The following is a 16,537-nucleotide window of genomic DNA, read 5'->3' on the forward strand; positions in this document are numbered from 1 at the left end:
GTGGGTACAGGACTAACTCTGAGCAAATTATTCAGTTACGAAGCAGCACAAGTGAAACATGAAGCAACATATAGAGGTGCATATCTAGGCGATTATAATATTAATGCGTCGAAGATGCGCGTATAAGATGTGCAGCCAAATATAGCATAAAAGAAAGTCAAATTAAATATTCACAAGTTTACTCAAGCTCACGTTCAGGAAACCTCTATTCAGTAGTATTTGTTTTGGCCACGGCCGTTGATATTTGGGCTTCGTAGCATGAGTTCACAAAAAATATACTCAAGCGCTTTCTTCAGGTCAAGAGTGAGCTGAAAGTTCTCAGCAACTCGGTGACTATGAAGGCGTATCATATTTTGCTATCATAATTGGTACCGCAGATATAGACGTCCATAATAGAAAACAGTCGTGGTGCGTTTATTAACTGTCTATAAGTCAGCATAAGCAACAACCTAACACTCGAAAACTCAGCATATCCCACACATTGTTTGAATCTATGGAATGTGAAAGAGCTGCATAAATGCGAGTGATGCTGCACGTGACATGTGTGCCAGTATTAGCACGTTAGAATCTGTAGTTTATGTTTCATATGGTAACGTCATGCAATATCACCTGCGATGTTTATCGAGTTAGTGAACCTTCCGTGAGCGAAGCATGAGTGCAGCTTGTAAATTACGTCGTAGAGTGTCAATTATTATGAAAGAAAACACGGGAGCATGTGGGCTGCGTGCTCTGGCGCTTCTGCTAGTGCGTGCGCTGCTGGTGGTGCCTCCTCATTTCACGTAATCTCGCGGCTAGCAAAACCATCAGTCTTGCTTTGCTCGCCGAGCGATGACGCGAAAAGAGGCTGTGGTTGCTCCAGCTTTCATTTGAACGCGTTTTGATTGATTGATTTGTGGGGTTTAACGTCCCAAAACCACCATATGATTATGAGAGACGCCGTAGTGGAGGGCTCCGGAAATTTTGACCACCTGGGGTTCTTTAACGTGCACCCAAATCTGAGTACACGGGCCTACAACATTTCCGCCTCCATCGGAAATGCAGCCGCCACAGCCGGTATATTTGAACGCGTTTTCAGCAGCCGCCAGAGCTCGCAGGGCACATGCTCCCGTGTTTCTTTCATAAAAATTGACAGTGTACCTGTGATTCATATCATAATTTTCATGTTACGACCTGCTTTCTGTTTGCTCGATATAGTCGAAATGCGCAATACCAATTTCAACCTAGAGTGACTAATCGAACTGACCACGAGCGCACGTTTTACGTATGTCGCCACTTTTATTGTGCTACTGAAATGCTCAAGAGACGTGATTATCGGCATGAATTTCTCACAAGCTAACAGTGCTGTAGTCAACTTGCGAGAATATTTCTCTCAATATCTACTAGGCACGCCATTGCTACCTTTGAAACTGAAGAAAGCGTATATGACCTTTGAATTACAGGTGATGACGTCATGGTGCCGCCAAGACTGAGCATATCTATCGCAGTAAGCGACAAAGCATTCAGTGATTTCAAAAGATTTGCTGACAATAACACTGCCTTATTACTCCAAAAAGGAATCTCATGGCACGAGGTCTTGTTAGGTCACGTGAAGGATGCACAAACGTTTTGCTTACAAACTTTGGAAACGAGATGTAGCACGTTGCGAATGGAACCATTATTGCCAGTGTGAATAATTTTGTCCGGGTTACGGAGCTGCGCATTTCCGAAGTCAATGAGTATAAATTGCAGCCATAATTTGTCCTTGCAGCCATTGAAGTCCACTCAGAGCTACTACCAAGTCGAATAGAGCAAATAGAGGGCCTTGTGAAGGAATTCACCGAATGTTTCTCGTTGTCGTCTAAAGTTCGACGCACTCCTATCGTCAAACATTGAATCATTATCGACGAGTTAGTGAGGCCAATATACCAGCATGCTTACCGAGTGTCACCAAGAGAAAGAGAAGCTATTGGTAATCTTGAAAAAACAAGCTAGTTTTAATCAGGTTAAATAAATGCTCACGGACGACACAATCCAGCCTTCATCAAGTCCTTCAAGCCCCACAGGCGCGTGCGCCGCAAACCACGCGATTGGCATGAGTATCATCTAGCACGCGTAACTTCAAATCACAATGTGTCAACAAACACATCAACATTTGTATCATAACGTGTCTATATCCTCTTTTATTATTTCCGTAGAATGGAGTTGGCTGTTTGCGTTGCGACAGCGTGAAGCAAGATTACTTTTTCCTCTGCTATGCACTATGTTGATGTCTTTTGTGCAAATATATATGCCTAAGATTGCATTGCAGCTTATTTCCAGAAGACTAGTGCTCCATATAGATGACTTTGCTGTTTCAAAAGAGACGCAGCTTTATCTTGACCAACTGCGTACTGTTTTCGAAAAAAAAAAACACATGAGTATACCGAAGCTAATAAACAACACCCGATGTGTTCGATGTCACTTTTCTTTGCAACTTTATTCTTCACTTTTACATTGTTCTCACGAAAATCTTCATTTATTCAGGACATAACATCTCACCACAGTTGGAGAAAGCCATTCTTTTATTGAAGGAGCAAGTGGGAAAAAATGTTCGTTATTGAAAACTTCCAGGTATAAGACACAAAATATTTTTGAATGTTGCAGACTGGCTGAAATATTGTCGTGCTAGTTAAAGTACAATTAATGTAATAAACGCGTCTAATATGTATATAACAAATACTTATAAAAAAGATAAGCACATCCTGTTTGGGCCTCTGATTCTCATTTGGCAGTCAAAATGGATCACCTGAGTAATGATTTAGATGTCTGTACTGCACTGAACATAGAGATATAACACTTTTATATGTGAATTCGTTGCAATTATTAAATTTTCTCGTTCGCTTGCTGTATTTTAAATTTATAAATTTAATATTTGTTGACCACGCATACCCAATTTATGCCTTAGTGGAATACACGTCATGTAACTTTAAGGTTTTTTTTTATTCTTCATACAGTGATATCAATTACACAGTTTAAGAAAATAAAAAAGCGTCTTTAATAGAACGAACTATAATAGTGCCTGTTATTGTAGACATTAGTCTTTCTACAGTTGCAGATACACTTGATTATTTCTCCCATTTCTTTTTAATATAGAAATATTCGTCAATTTCGCTGAGATTTCTAGGCCGTGAACAACTACAACACGATACCAGCAGGAATCTGTATACAACTTTATTGCATTGTCTTTCTTTCCAAGTTCCCAATGTGGACATCATAAAATCCTGTTACACCTTTTCAAGCGCAAAATTAAAAACACTGCATATAAGATGGCCATTATTAACCACGTGTATTACCGAACAGGACCCAAATATTATACTTATTATGGCGGTTTTAGTTCTATAGACACCAAGTTTCAAATCCTGTATAAATTTATGAAGGATCAATAAGAAAGTTAACCAGGAGGAGTCTGCGGTTTTCTGCAATTCCTCTACAGGTTTTCACTTGCACTTTAGAAACTGATGGTGCAATAATGTCACCTCTTTCACAATTATATATTTCCTTTCAATTTCCATTCGAGCATTGTCTTGGTAGATATTTCAGTCATGTCTCCAGGTATTTCGTGCTCCTGATAACATTTAGTTTTACTTAGTAATTCGGCGTGATGAATCATTGTCTACCAACGCCTATGATTAATTTAAAATGAGAGTCGTAACTCTAAGGACTTTTCAGCGGCAATCTGAAGGGTGATTCTTTCACTGTCTACTATGAAAACAGACGAGCTACTGATAGTCTTGACATTTATTACCACCTTATTTCTAGGAATCGCCAATGCAACAATTGGGTTATGAATCACAACCAAGCTAGAACTAATCTACTTTCGCGCACTTGCAAGCCCGCTAACTAACCATCGCTCACTATAAGGCAAATGTGTTTCGAAGTCGTACTCTCTCCTGCATTTATTTTTTAACTGGTTTCACTAACATTATCTTCGTTAATAGACAGCAGAATCTTTTATGATAATGAAAAGGGCATATGAGAGTGAATGGGTGAAATTCAATGAATATAGGCTCTTACTCACAACTAAATTCAATCCTACACATAATAAATGTCTACACTTGCTTTGAAAACACAGAAAAAATTGGTGAAAAAATATTTGACGGAACCCACGTACATCTCAATCAGTTATGTGAAGCATGCGGTTGCACAGTGGCAGGGTTGTAGTTTTTTACTCACTGGAACACAATGAAGGAGCGCAAAATATATGTGCAACCACACGAACAGACATACACAAACAGCCGCTTTAATTTACATAACCAGTTGTTTACAGCTGGGTAACAATTCCAACAGCAACATGATCATTATCATCAGCAGAAGGGCTAAGCTGATATAAAGTGCAAGTGCTCGCGAGGATGATAGCCCTGGATACTGTTACCGAAATCAGATTCAGCAGATGACGCCTAATTACAATTGACATTAACCCGCAACTTCTGTGGTTTCACGTCAAAAAACAATGAGATCATGATAGACGCCGGAAATGAGAGCTACAGAAATTGGGACAATCTGGTGCTCTCTGCATGCACTGACATCGCAAAGCACACTGGCCACTACCACTTCGCATCCATCAAAAAATTGGCAGATCCCACGTACATTGGGAACCGAGGATATGCGAAGAATAAATGAGAAATCTTGATATGTCATTTTAAATCAGCACAACATTAAGAGGTAGAGGTAAATGATGCCGTACATGACTTCCGTGTCATGATTATAATGTGTAGATGTGTCGTTTCTCTTCATCTATTCACGTCACGTGATGCCAAATTTAGTATACGTGGAGCTAGTGAAACGACCGCGAGCACGCTATGAGCGTGGTATGTTGCCATGTTCTTACATGACACGCGTGTCAGGACAATTATGTTGGCAGCGGTATACTTTCGTCATTCATTGACGTCCCTTAACACCAAATTTTGTATATGTGCAGCTAGCGAAACGGCCGCTAGCGCATCATGAAGAACTCAATATACTCAAATGTAGCGTTGACCCGTGCGCACGCTGGGCGCAGCGACACTACGTTAGCGAAAGGCGGGCACTCTATAATCTGACACCAGGTGTGACCGGCGTGACCAGCGTCCTTCGGCGTGGCCCGACGACAACTGGTGCGAAATGCGACATGCTGCGTTTCGCACCGATGCGTTTCCAGACAACACTGCGCCTGCCTCTTTTCGCCACGGATGTACGCCGGATGCACTGAAACGCGCATGCGTCAAAGCAACGCAGCACGCCACGCGCCTTCAAGTATGTGGGAGCACCGGCGCCTGGTGTCGATAAGCCGGCGTGACGCGTCGAAATAAACGCTGGCGAGCACACGCACCACGTGATGTCGAAATGTATTGACGCCTTGACTGTGGTATGTAGTCATGTTCTCACACGACACACAACTCATGATTATCATGTTTGCACCCATCACATGCGATATCTATTGACGTCACGTAATACCGAATTTGGCTTGTGTGAAGCTAACAAAACGGCCGCGAGCGCATCATGAGTGTGGTATGAAGTCATGTTGCTAAATGACACGCATGTCGTCATTATCATGCTTGTATTTGTCATTTACCTGTGTTGTCCGTTCGCGCAACGATGCGTGTAACAGAACAATGCTTGTAACATTCTGGTGCAAGGGTGGTGTGGCGCTGAGATCGGTACAGGTACACGTGACAGCCGTGTTGAGGCCGAACACGGCAGTTGAGGCCTCAAAATTGAGGCCGAACACGGCAGTTTTTGGCCATTTCGAAGCGGCGTCATTCCTTAATTCCTTGAAGATGTTCCAGCTGGTGAGCGCGGCCTCATGAGCGTCGAACCATACACGTGGGGTGCTATGGAAGTAAGAGATTACGTTGGCGAGCATCATGATAGGGTCCCATCGTTGAGACAGGCTGACGCGCTCGTAAATGCGAAGCCAGCAGTCGTCGTCAAGGCCAGGCTGGGTGGAGATTGTACCGGGATCACGAGGGTGGGACATCGCAAGGTACGTGGTAGCTGGCGCTCCAGCTGAAGGTGGTGACGGGTTCTTATTATTGGAAGCCATGACTGGAGGCTGGAGGGTGCAGCCACTGTGAAGCTTCATGGCGAGGCCCGGAACGTTCCATCTCCACGAATTATGTTACGAAAGAAAAGAGACGCCGTATCGACGAGGCTGTGGATGAAATATATTTCAAAGCAGCAGCAGCGGCGTGACCGGTAGACCACACAGTAAGCTTGTTTGTTTGTTTGTTTCCTTAGAATGATGGCTCATACCCACTCAGGAGGATTGGCCAAGAAAGCGTAGTGCAGTTTTTCTGTCATTATATTAGCTATGTGTAATGAACATGTATTATATTATGACTAATGTAAGGAAAACCACAAAAAAAGAGAGCAAACGAAAAAAAAATATAATAGTCAAGTTGAGAAATTTTGAGATTTCAGGTGTTGTTACTACCACTCAGCTGAGTTTACTTCACTTTGACATTTAAAATATTTTTTTTGGGGGGGGAGTAATAAATAATAACTATTTGATTGAAGATCACAAAGGTATACGTTTGGATGCCCGGTTATAATCACAAACTGCATTGAAAGCATCCCTGTGGCAATGTCCCAAAACTGAGACACCAAAGTTTAGTGGAGTTTCCACCATCAATCTAATGACTATTTTCAGAAATGGAATAACTAGTAACCTTTTTCAAAGTATAGCGTAACGGTGACAATACAAAAAATAATGTTCTAGTGACTCCATTTCTCCGCTGAACGCGCAGAGGGGTGATATTGTCTTACCAGCTGTGTGTAGATACAGGTTTAGGGGGGGGGGGGGCACGACATCAAAATTTAGTAATTAAAACTTCGAGCTTCCTGGACTGGCTCCAGTGGGGTCGCCATGGACCATGGATATTTAAGGTGGTTATATTTTCCGTGTAGTTACTTTTTCTATCGTATCAGAGGAGATTGCTGGTTTTCGATATCTTATTGCTGTAATATATTCAACATCTGACAGTACGGATAAAACTTGGCCATCAAGTCCGGCTCGTGCTAAGGAATCGACCAATTAATTTAATCCCAATCCACAGTGTTCCGGAACCCATAGTAACCTCAGGAGTCTCAACTGCGGGGGTACTAATGTTGTTAATGTCCTTGGAATTGAAGAGTTCTCTTATGCTGCCTGAGCTGCACAAACTGAAAGAAAATACGTCATTTTGACAGCGTTGTTTTGATTTGATGGAAAATTTCTAAGAGCTAAAATAATCGCCACGAGCTCCGCTTCAAAAACTGCTATAAAATCAGGCAGTCTCACTGAAAAGGACCAGTCAAGCGAATTAGAGGCAATGCCTACACCTGACTTTTGATTATTTACTGAAGAATCTGTGGCTATTATATTTTTAGTTTATGCGTGCCCCAAGTAATCTAATAATGTGTTATATAGAAATTTAAGAGAGTGCATATTGGCGTTTTGGGGGAATATATCATCGTACTCAATTATAACATGACAATTCGAGTGATTAGACTCAACTACATAATAAATGTTCACATTTGTTCTTTGTAGATTCGTTTGTACAAACATTATCTGAGGTGTGGGAAACCGTGGCTAATGAGCGAGAAAGAAGGCGTCTGGGTTTGCGATAAAAGCACATTGAGACATTCTTGCCGGTAAGGTATAAAATTTTAAAAATGCTTATGTGGTCAAAATGCGAAATCGAGAAAGTGGTGGAGGCAGGCGCGCTTCCTGGTACAATACGTTGATAGCCACACACCTAGGGAGTCCCAGACACAATCGCAGTGCTTCTCGCTCCAAGACAACTAAAGCTTTTGTTTTATAAGGAGGGCTACCCGATAATAGCATGCATCCGAATTCCATGATGGGGCGCATGTACATTTTGTATACCATTATCAAGGTGTGCCTTCATTACCCATTTCTCCGGTTACATAGCTTGCGTAGTAAGCCTGAAGCGCGCTGTGCCTTGGTAGTTATATACTCTAATTGTGCACTCCAGTTAAGTTTGTCATTATGAATGATTCCCAAATATTTTATAGAGTCTACTTGCTGGATGTGTTTCAGTTTATATAGAATTGAAATTGAAATTAGGTCCGCAAGTGGAAACATCAAGAGCGCACTTTCGTTGACATTTACCAATAATGAAATTGACTGCAACCAAATTTCTAACATGTTTATATATCTTTGCAATTTAAGTTGTAGTGAGTAAATATCACAGTCAGCAGCAAACAATGCAATGTCATCAGCATAAATGTAGCCAGTAACTTCTTGATCTGTTGGAATTGTGCTCATTAAAGCATTAGATAACTCTGGAGATAAGACTGCTCATTGGGAAACTCCGCGCGTTTGTTTAAATCTAGATGAGAAACATCCATCCTTGACGCAAAAGAATTCTCTTGATTTTAAAAATTCTGCCCCCTGCTCAATAAATTATTCTGACAAATTCAATCTCTTTAGCGTATTGAAGAAAATGAAGTGTTCCACACTGTCACACGACTTCGCTATGTCAAGCGTTACTAAAGCAGCGTGTTGCCTTCTTTTTCGAGCGAGCTGTATTTGGCTCTCTAAATCAGCATGTGCACACCAAATAGAAAAATCACTACGACAGCCGATTTGGTTCGGTTTTATTACTAAATTGTCTGCAATCCAAAAACTTACTCGGCTATGTAGGACCCTCTCTACTAGTTTGACTATGTTAGATGTTAGAGAGATTGGCCTGATATTATCGACTGTTAATCTTACACCCGGATTTTTTTGTGTAGGAATTATAATGATGAATGTAGTGGGTCATGCAAATCTCGGCAAACACAATGTCAGTGCTAAGCACGAGGCGCTCGGCCCGGACAGTCGCTGATTTCACTAGCTAGGCCTACGCTCCTACCTGGTCTCGAATAACAGTTTTGACTGTCTCAGTTCTTTATTATAATTGGTGGAGTTTGCGGGGTCTCCTTGCAATCTTGGAGTTGTGAAGCCGGACTCTACCTGCTGTCATGACCACTGCATCTGCCACAAGCCCTCCGCCTATGGCTTCCCAGGCCATCGTGTGCTCCGGCGCGGTCCGTCAGCGGGATCCTCCAATATTCAGCGGCACTGACGATCACGACGTCGACGACTGGCTGCCTACTTACAAACTCGTGAGTGTCTTGAACAAATGGGACGAAGCCACGAGGCTGGCCACTGTCGGCATTTACCTCAGTGGCATTGCCCTCTTATGGCTTCGGAACCATAAGACCGACGTTCCCACCTGGACAGCATTCAAGGCAAAGTTCAGCGAAGTCTTCGGTCGTCTTTCTGTCCACAAACTTCGTGCGGAGCAGCACCTTCAGTCGAAATCCCAACTGTCTGGTGAGAACATTACAAGTTATATAGTAGACGTCATTAACTTGTGCAAACGCGTCGATGTGAACATGACAGAGGTGGACTGGATCAAGCATATTTTCAAGGGTATTGACGAGGACGCCTTCCAGATGCTCATTTCAAAAAGCCCTGCTTCTGTCGCCCAAGTTACCGAACTCTGCCAAAGCTATGATGAGCTCCGCCGGCAACGTCTCGTCACCCGCCGTGCTGTCCCACATCAGGAATCGATGTCTGACGTAACTCCCTCACAAGACCCCGTCCTCCTCTCGCAGATCAAAGATTTTGTGCGCGAAGAGGTTGCGCGCCAACTCTCGTTCATCTCTGGTCTACCGGAGCGCAGTGCGCCACTTAGCCCTACTCTACGGACTATTATACGAGATCAAGTGTCTGAGGTCCTTCCTCTGCAGCTGGTGCCACCAGTCAATGCATCATTGACGTACGTCGAACCAGCAGCACGACCACGTCCACAGACAATCCAAGTGGCGCCTCCACTGCCTGCCCCTGTTTATGCCGCCCAGCCGCCACGACCTCCAGTTTGCCGAGTCCCTAATTCATGGCGCACTGCCGACAACCGACCGATCTGCTTTTCGTGTGGTCTACCTGGGCACGTCGCACGTCTGTGCCGCCACCGCCCACTCCACTGACGTGAAAACCCACGTCCATATGAGAAGGGTTACACGTAAACTAAATACACTCCAGACCCCGAATTGTACGCTCCTCGACTAAGCCACCGACCAGCTCTTGATCGCCGATCTCCTTCTTCACGTCGATGCTCGCCCTCCGCGATGCGCCGACGCCCCCCTACAATCGACGCGGAAAACTAAATGACGCAGTTCCCGAGGCAAGAACTGCGTCCTTGTAGCAAAGCACAAGCCCTCTTCGTTCGCCGCCGAATGTATTTAATGCCGTTCTTGAAGGTGTACACGTACTTGCCCTTATTGTGACTGGTGCCACAATTTCTGTCATCGCCGAAAAATTTTGCCGCTCAATTCGAAAATTGACAACGCCTTACTTGGGTTCATGTCTTCATACTGCCACTGCACAGCCTGTGCAGCCTGTGGTCGCGTGTACTGCCAGACTTGTAATTCAAGGGGTGCCCTACACAGTGCAGTTCGTAGTACTCCCACACTGTTCTCATGACATCATTTTAGGTTGGAATTTTCTCTCCCATTACCAAGCCGTCATTGATTGCGCCCGTGCCGAAGTCACCTTTTGTCCCCTTGGTGATGCGCTACCAGTGCACGATCGCCCTTCCTACGCGAAGTTGGTCATTAGTGACGACACCCAGATCCCTCCACGCGCTACTGTCTTCGCACCTGTGTCGTGTTCCGCCATCGTCGACGCTACCGCATTCTTCACGCCTTCCGCTGCTTTCGTTCATCACCACTTATCACCGCTCCCAACCGCTCTCCTTACTCTTCAAGGTGGTGCGACCAACGTGCCTGTTGAGATTCCGTTCCCATTCACGGTTACGCTGCTTTGAGGCGAATGTATCGGTTCGATAGAATCATTCGAAACCATCGCTACACTTGACGTTCCTGATGAATCATCGGAAGTCAGCGCTTTCTCCTGTACTTCCGTGAATGACCCTTCCACTACCGACATTTTTAACCGTGTCATCGACGAAGGCCTAAACCCACAACAGAGGTGTGAGCTTTTGAGCCTCCTTGACAAGTTTCGGCCATCTTTTGACAGTCACAGCGCTGCTTTAGGTCGAACATCTACCGTATGCCACCAGATCGACACAGGTAATCACCCACCACTACGGCAGCGACCATACCATGTTTCGCCGACTGAACGCCGTGTCATCGATGTAGGTGACCTGCTAAAGCGAGACGTCGTTCAACTATCAAACAGTCCTTGGGCGTCGCCGGTTGTTTTAGTTAAAAAGAAGGATGGCAAGATACGCTTTTGGGTAGATTATCATCGCCTAGTCAAAATAACACAAAAGGAGGTTTATCCTTTGCCTCGAATCGATGATGCCCTCGACTCTTTACAAGGCGCAGAGTTCTTTTCCTCCCTTGATTTACGCTCTGGGTACTGGCAAGTGCCCATGAATATGAATGATAGGCCAAAAACTGTTTTTTACACCAGACGGCTTATACGAATTTAACGCGATGCCATTCAGCCTATGCAATGCGTCGGCAACATTTGAGCGCATAATGGACACTATTCTACGAGGCCTCAAATGGAACACGTGTTTGCGCTACTTAGACGATGTAGTGGTATATTAACCCGATTTTCCCCCGCACCTTCGTCGTTTGGAACAGGTTCTACGCTGCCTCTCTGAAGCAGGCTTCCAACTCAACTTGAAAAAGTGTCAATTTGGAGCGCACAAGCTGACCATTCTCGGACACGTCGTGTCGAATGATGGCGTTCTTCCTGACCCCGTTAAGCTACGTGCTGTTCACGAGTGTCCGAGGCCCGCGTCTCTCAAGCAGCTGCGTAGTTTCATTGGGATTTGCTCATACTTCCGCCGCTCCGTCCGGGATTTTGCTGCAATCATGGCGCCTCTGACAGACCTACTTCAGGGAGACCGCAATCTATCTGCGTGGTCTCCAGCCTGCGACAATGCCTTTGCGAAGCTCCGTGAACTGCTTACAACACCACCCATACTGCGTCATTTCGATTCAAGCACTCCCACAGAAATCCACACAGATACTAGTGGTGTCGGTCTTGGCGCTGTACTCTCCCAACGAAAGCCTGGTTACCAAGAATATGTTGTTGCGTACGCGAGCCACACTCTTACAACAACAGAAGCAAATTATTCGGTAACTGATAAAGAATGCCTAGCCATTATCTGGGCCATTACAAAATTTAGGCCTTATCTGTAAGGCCACCCTTTCGATGTTGTTACCGACCACCACGCGCTCTGCTGGTTATCCTCCCTCAAAGATCCCTCAGGACGCTTGGCACGATAGGCTTTACGGCTCCAAGAGGACGACATCCGTGTCATTTATCGCTCAGGCCAGAAGCACGCCGATGCTGGCACTCTTTCGCGTTCGCCTGTTTTTACTGATATTGCGAGTGTCTTCATCCAAGACAACTTCCTTCCACTATCAGGACCCATCAACATGGCTGCGGAACAGCGAAAAGATTCTTGGATTGCGTCTCTGATGGATTACCTATCTGAAACACTCGCCCACCCACCATCTCGAGCACTAAACCGACAAGCCTCTCACTTCGCCATCCGTGATGAAATACTTTATCACCTCAACTACCACCTTGATGGTCACAAATGGCTACTCGTCATACCCAGGCATCTCCGTGCCAGCATATGTGCTGCTTTCCATGCCGATCCGCAGTGTGCGCACGCCGGTTTGTTTAAAACATACGCCAGGCTACGTTTTCAGTTTTATTGGCGCGGCATGTACACGTTCTCTCAAAAGTATATTCAATCTTGCACAGAGTGCCAACGCCGCAAGCACGATCCTAGCCGTCCTAGGATCGCCGTTACCGTGCCCAGTGCGACCATTCGACCGGGTTGTAATAGACCTTTATGGTCCTCTACCATATACATCAGCTGAAAATCGCTGGATTATTGTAGCGATCGACCAACTCACGAGATATGCAGAAACGGCCGCTCTACCAGCCGCGTCTGCACGTGACGTGTCGTCTAACCTGCTACAACGTTTTGTTCTGCGTCACGGCGCTCCACGTGAACCTTTGAGTGACCGAGGCCGCGTCTTTCTCGCGGATGTTATTCAAGAACTTCTTGCAGAATGCCATGTGATTCACAGCTGTACTACCACATATCGCCCACAAACAAATGGCTTGACAGAGCGTTTCAACCATACTCTTGGCAACATGTCTTCTATGTATGTCGCCTCTGACCACACCAACTGGGATCCTGTCCTTTCCTACGTAACGTACGCTTACAACACGGCACCTCAAGCAACGACAAGCTTTTCTCCCTTCTTTTTACTTTATGGTCGAGAACCATCATCTCCAACCGACACCATTCTCCCATACCAACCCGACTCATCCAAAGGCACACCAGTTTCCGAAGCCGCGCGGTATGCGGAAGAATGTCGGCAATTGGCTCGCACCCTTACAACACAAGAACAAGTGCTACAGAAATTTGCCACGACAATGGACGGTCCAACTACTAATTTTGGATGGTCCAACTACTAAATCTCGTTGGGTACTTCGAAGCAAAAATTTGCCGGGTTGGGCTGGGCTTGGCTGGGCTGGGCTTGGCTGGGCTGGGCTGGGCTAGGCGGGGTTGGGCTGGGCTGGGCTGGGCTGGGCTGGGCTGGGCTGTCTTCCGTAGCGATACCCAACACGGCAACAAGACACCACAAATGGCCAACCACATCAGCAGCCTCCACCAGTATTGCTCAAGTTTCAGGTGATACTTGTGAACTGCCAGATTGCACTCGTGTCTAACGTGCTTCGATGCGCTCGTTAGCCTGTGCTGCACGGATGGAGACTTTTTAACGCAGCGCTTTCAGAATACAATGCACTAATTTTCACCCGCAGTACATCAAATAAACGTTTTTTTACTCTCTCTCCATTCACTTCAAATGTGTCTTTCGGCGACATTTGAAGTGAAACATGCAGATGCGGCGTGTATATTTTTTTTACTTCAACCACCCGTCTCAGTCAGTCAGCATATAAAATTTTCGGCAGAAACGTGACAACCTAAAGTTCCACAACTGGTATAGTATTGTAAATGTGAAGCATATTTTGCATAACGCAATCAGTTTTAACTATCTATCTATCTAAACAACTACGTCAGGTGTGGGAGCTCTCGCAATTATATCTTTACCTTGATGTTAAACAAAATCAGTATGGGAGGGTAGGGTAGTTTCACGATAATGACGCGCTGGTCGAGACCTGATAAATGTCAGAATCCCGTCGCCTACGTCGTTAAATATTTCATGCCAGGTAGTGCCACATACCCTTGGGCGAGTATGTGCCTCTGAAATGCGGGTATGTGCCACAGGGAACTGAGACTTCGTGTCTACCCAAGAATTAGTAAACACACACTGGCACATTTAACAAATCAGCGTTATGAAAAACCTGACATCAGCAGCGTTTACCTCTGAACGCAAGAATTAGATGTCAGGGTTTCAGTAGTAATCAAAACCAAGCATTCTACTTGACAATCGAGCATTCTACCATAAAGTAACGCCAGGTTTCGGAACTTTTTTTCAAATAGACCATTATATCCATAAAACGTCATTGGGGTTGCAGTGCTGGCTATTGTAATTTATAATTATTACATAAGCACTCACACAATACAGCCGTTATGTCGTGTTAACGTCAATTTAGTTAGGTGTTATGCGATGAAGTTTATTTACGTAGCAGTGTCCAGAGCTACCATCTTCGCGAGCACCAGCATCTTCGTGTCACCTTATCACTTCTGGTTTCGCTAATACTCACGATCTTGTTGACATCGTTGCGTGAGTGTGAAAAAAGGGTTATACCCACATTTGCAACTCTTCAACATATATCTGCACGAGCAATATTTACATATATATTTTAATTCAGTTTATGACATGTCATTCAATAAAAATAACAACACGGGCACACGGTCCCCTTTCCTACGCATGCTTCACACAACGTGGATTCTCGAGGTATGTGAAAGCTGCCGAGTGTTTCCTTTTAAAATGATATAACGGTGAGATCAGATATTTTTTTTATTAAATGTATGTAAGGAGAGGTTGGTGCCAATGCGTGGCGTCAGCTACTCCTCAGATATCTTCTTTGTCAATTGCACTGCGTCAAGTTGCGCCGCCCTGTATTCCATAGCAGTCGGCAAATGAAGGTACCAAAGCGTTTGAACGCGGTTGCTGAGAAAGTCGCGTGAATGCGAGAAGATAACCAAGGCCAGCAGTCCTTGCAAAAAATTGGTTTTATTTTTTACCAGAATGCGTAGCGAAGAACGCATGGCCAGTTTTCAGAGCATGCTGAGACAAGGTTGTCAACTGCTGTACACTCACAAGCAAATTGGTAGCTTTGAAGCACTTCCGAGCATTTAGGAATTAGGAAGCTCAATAGTGGAGATATTTTCGTGGCCTGTAAGGTGAAGTCATATGCTCGATTTTTTGCAGGTGTTTTCGCTATTGCTTCCAACACAGTGATGTGTTCAGACAAGGAATCGTTGATGATAATAATCCATGTAGTTGCACCAAATGATTGTAACGCTCTGATGATTTCCGATTGCTCTCAGTTATTTGAATGGCCGCGGTGGTTCTGTGATCAGCACTACACTCGTTGGCCTGAAAAAGAAACAAAAAGCAAGAGAGCTCGAAATGCAGTAAACATTGCCACAAATATATTCACAATACCGTATTCAAGCCAAAGTTGGATATTTTGACTTCTTCAGCTCGTCGCAATAAATTGTTTTATTTTAGCTCTATCTAAGATCAAGCGAAAATCCTAAAGCACTAAGTTTGTTGATAGAAACTATTTATTATTTCATCTTTCACGCCTGACGCGACATCTTCAATGGGATGAAACATATAAAATTTTATATCGACAATTATTCTTGATATCAGTCATTGAGAGGAAATTCTTTAATGTGCAATTATTGGCAAAGTACATTGCCATGTGTAGCAAAAGTAAGACGCAAATTCTTATCTATTTTTTGCCGTCAGGCCACAAATGAGCAACATTGACATGAAAGGCAGACACCAGAGACACAAGTTCATTGTACATGCAGAAGACAAGAATATACAGAACAGCAGCTGTCGAACATAGTTGCATTCCCCTCGTGGCTCAACAGCCAACGTAAATTGATATTGATGAAGAGCATGTTTTCTTGCGAGATATTTTTAATCTCGGCAACTTCCAAATCTCAAACAGCTCCTTGGTCTCACATGTGTACTTTATTGCTCACTGGAGTGCTCTCCTTTCACTGGAGTGCTCTTCAGTGAAAGTAACTTGACTTGATTGCTCAGATGATTGAGGACAAGAGCATTTGAACAACACCTGAATTGGTACACTTAGATTACTAATGATTTTATTACTAATAACTGCACTGTTTTCTCTTGGCGCAGACAAATCTGAATAATGTAAGGCGATGCCTAAGTGGCTCGCATCCAGCGCAAAAATACTCCGTAGATACATTATGTGTGCAGTAGCACAGATTTTAACCTGATACTTGCAGAAAGCACCACATGATGACCCACGGTACGCCTCCTACGTGAGGTGCTATAACTTCACATGAATCGACGTTCCGTGATGACCGATAACAGT

General features: G+C 44.4%; 1 protein-coding gene across 3 annotated transcripts in view; it reads right to left on the minus strand.

Moving 5' to 3' along the window:
• Positions 1 to 15,173: 15,173 nt before the first annotated feature.
• Positions 15,174 to 16,537, minus strand: part of LOC119165875 (uncharacterized) — a 97,351-nt gene continuing 95,987 nt past the window's right edge. For all 3 annotated transcript variants that reach the window (XR_012885684.1, XR_012885683.1, XM_075872108.1), the window contains one exon: positions 15,174 to 15,558. Coding sequence is in view for 1 of the 3 variants with exons in the window: in XM_075872108.1 (XP_075728223.1) it covers positions 15,545 to 15,558 (14 nt within the window). In the remaining 2 variants the exon portion in view is untranslated. The remainder of the gene's footprint in view (positions 15,559 to 16,537) is intronic.

Source organism: Rhipicephalus microplus, chromosome 8, assembly GCF_043290135.1.
Source record: "Rhipicephalus microplus isolate Deutch F79 chromosome 8, USDA_Rmic, whole genome shotgun sequence".
Classification (NCBI taxonomy): Eukaryota; Metazoa; Arthropoda; class Arachnida; order Ixodida; family Ixodidae; genus Rhipicephalus; species Rhipicephalus microplus.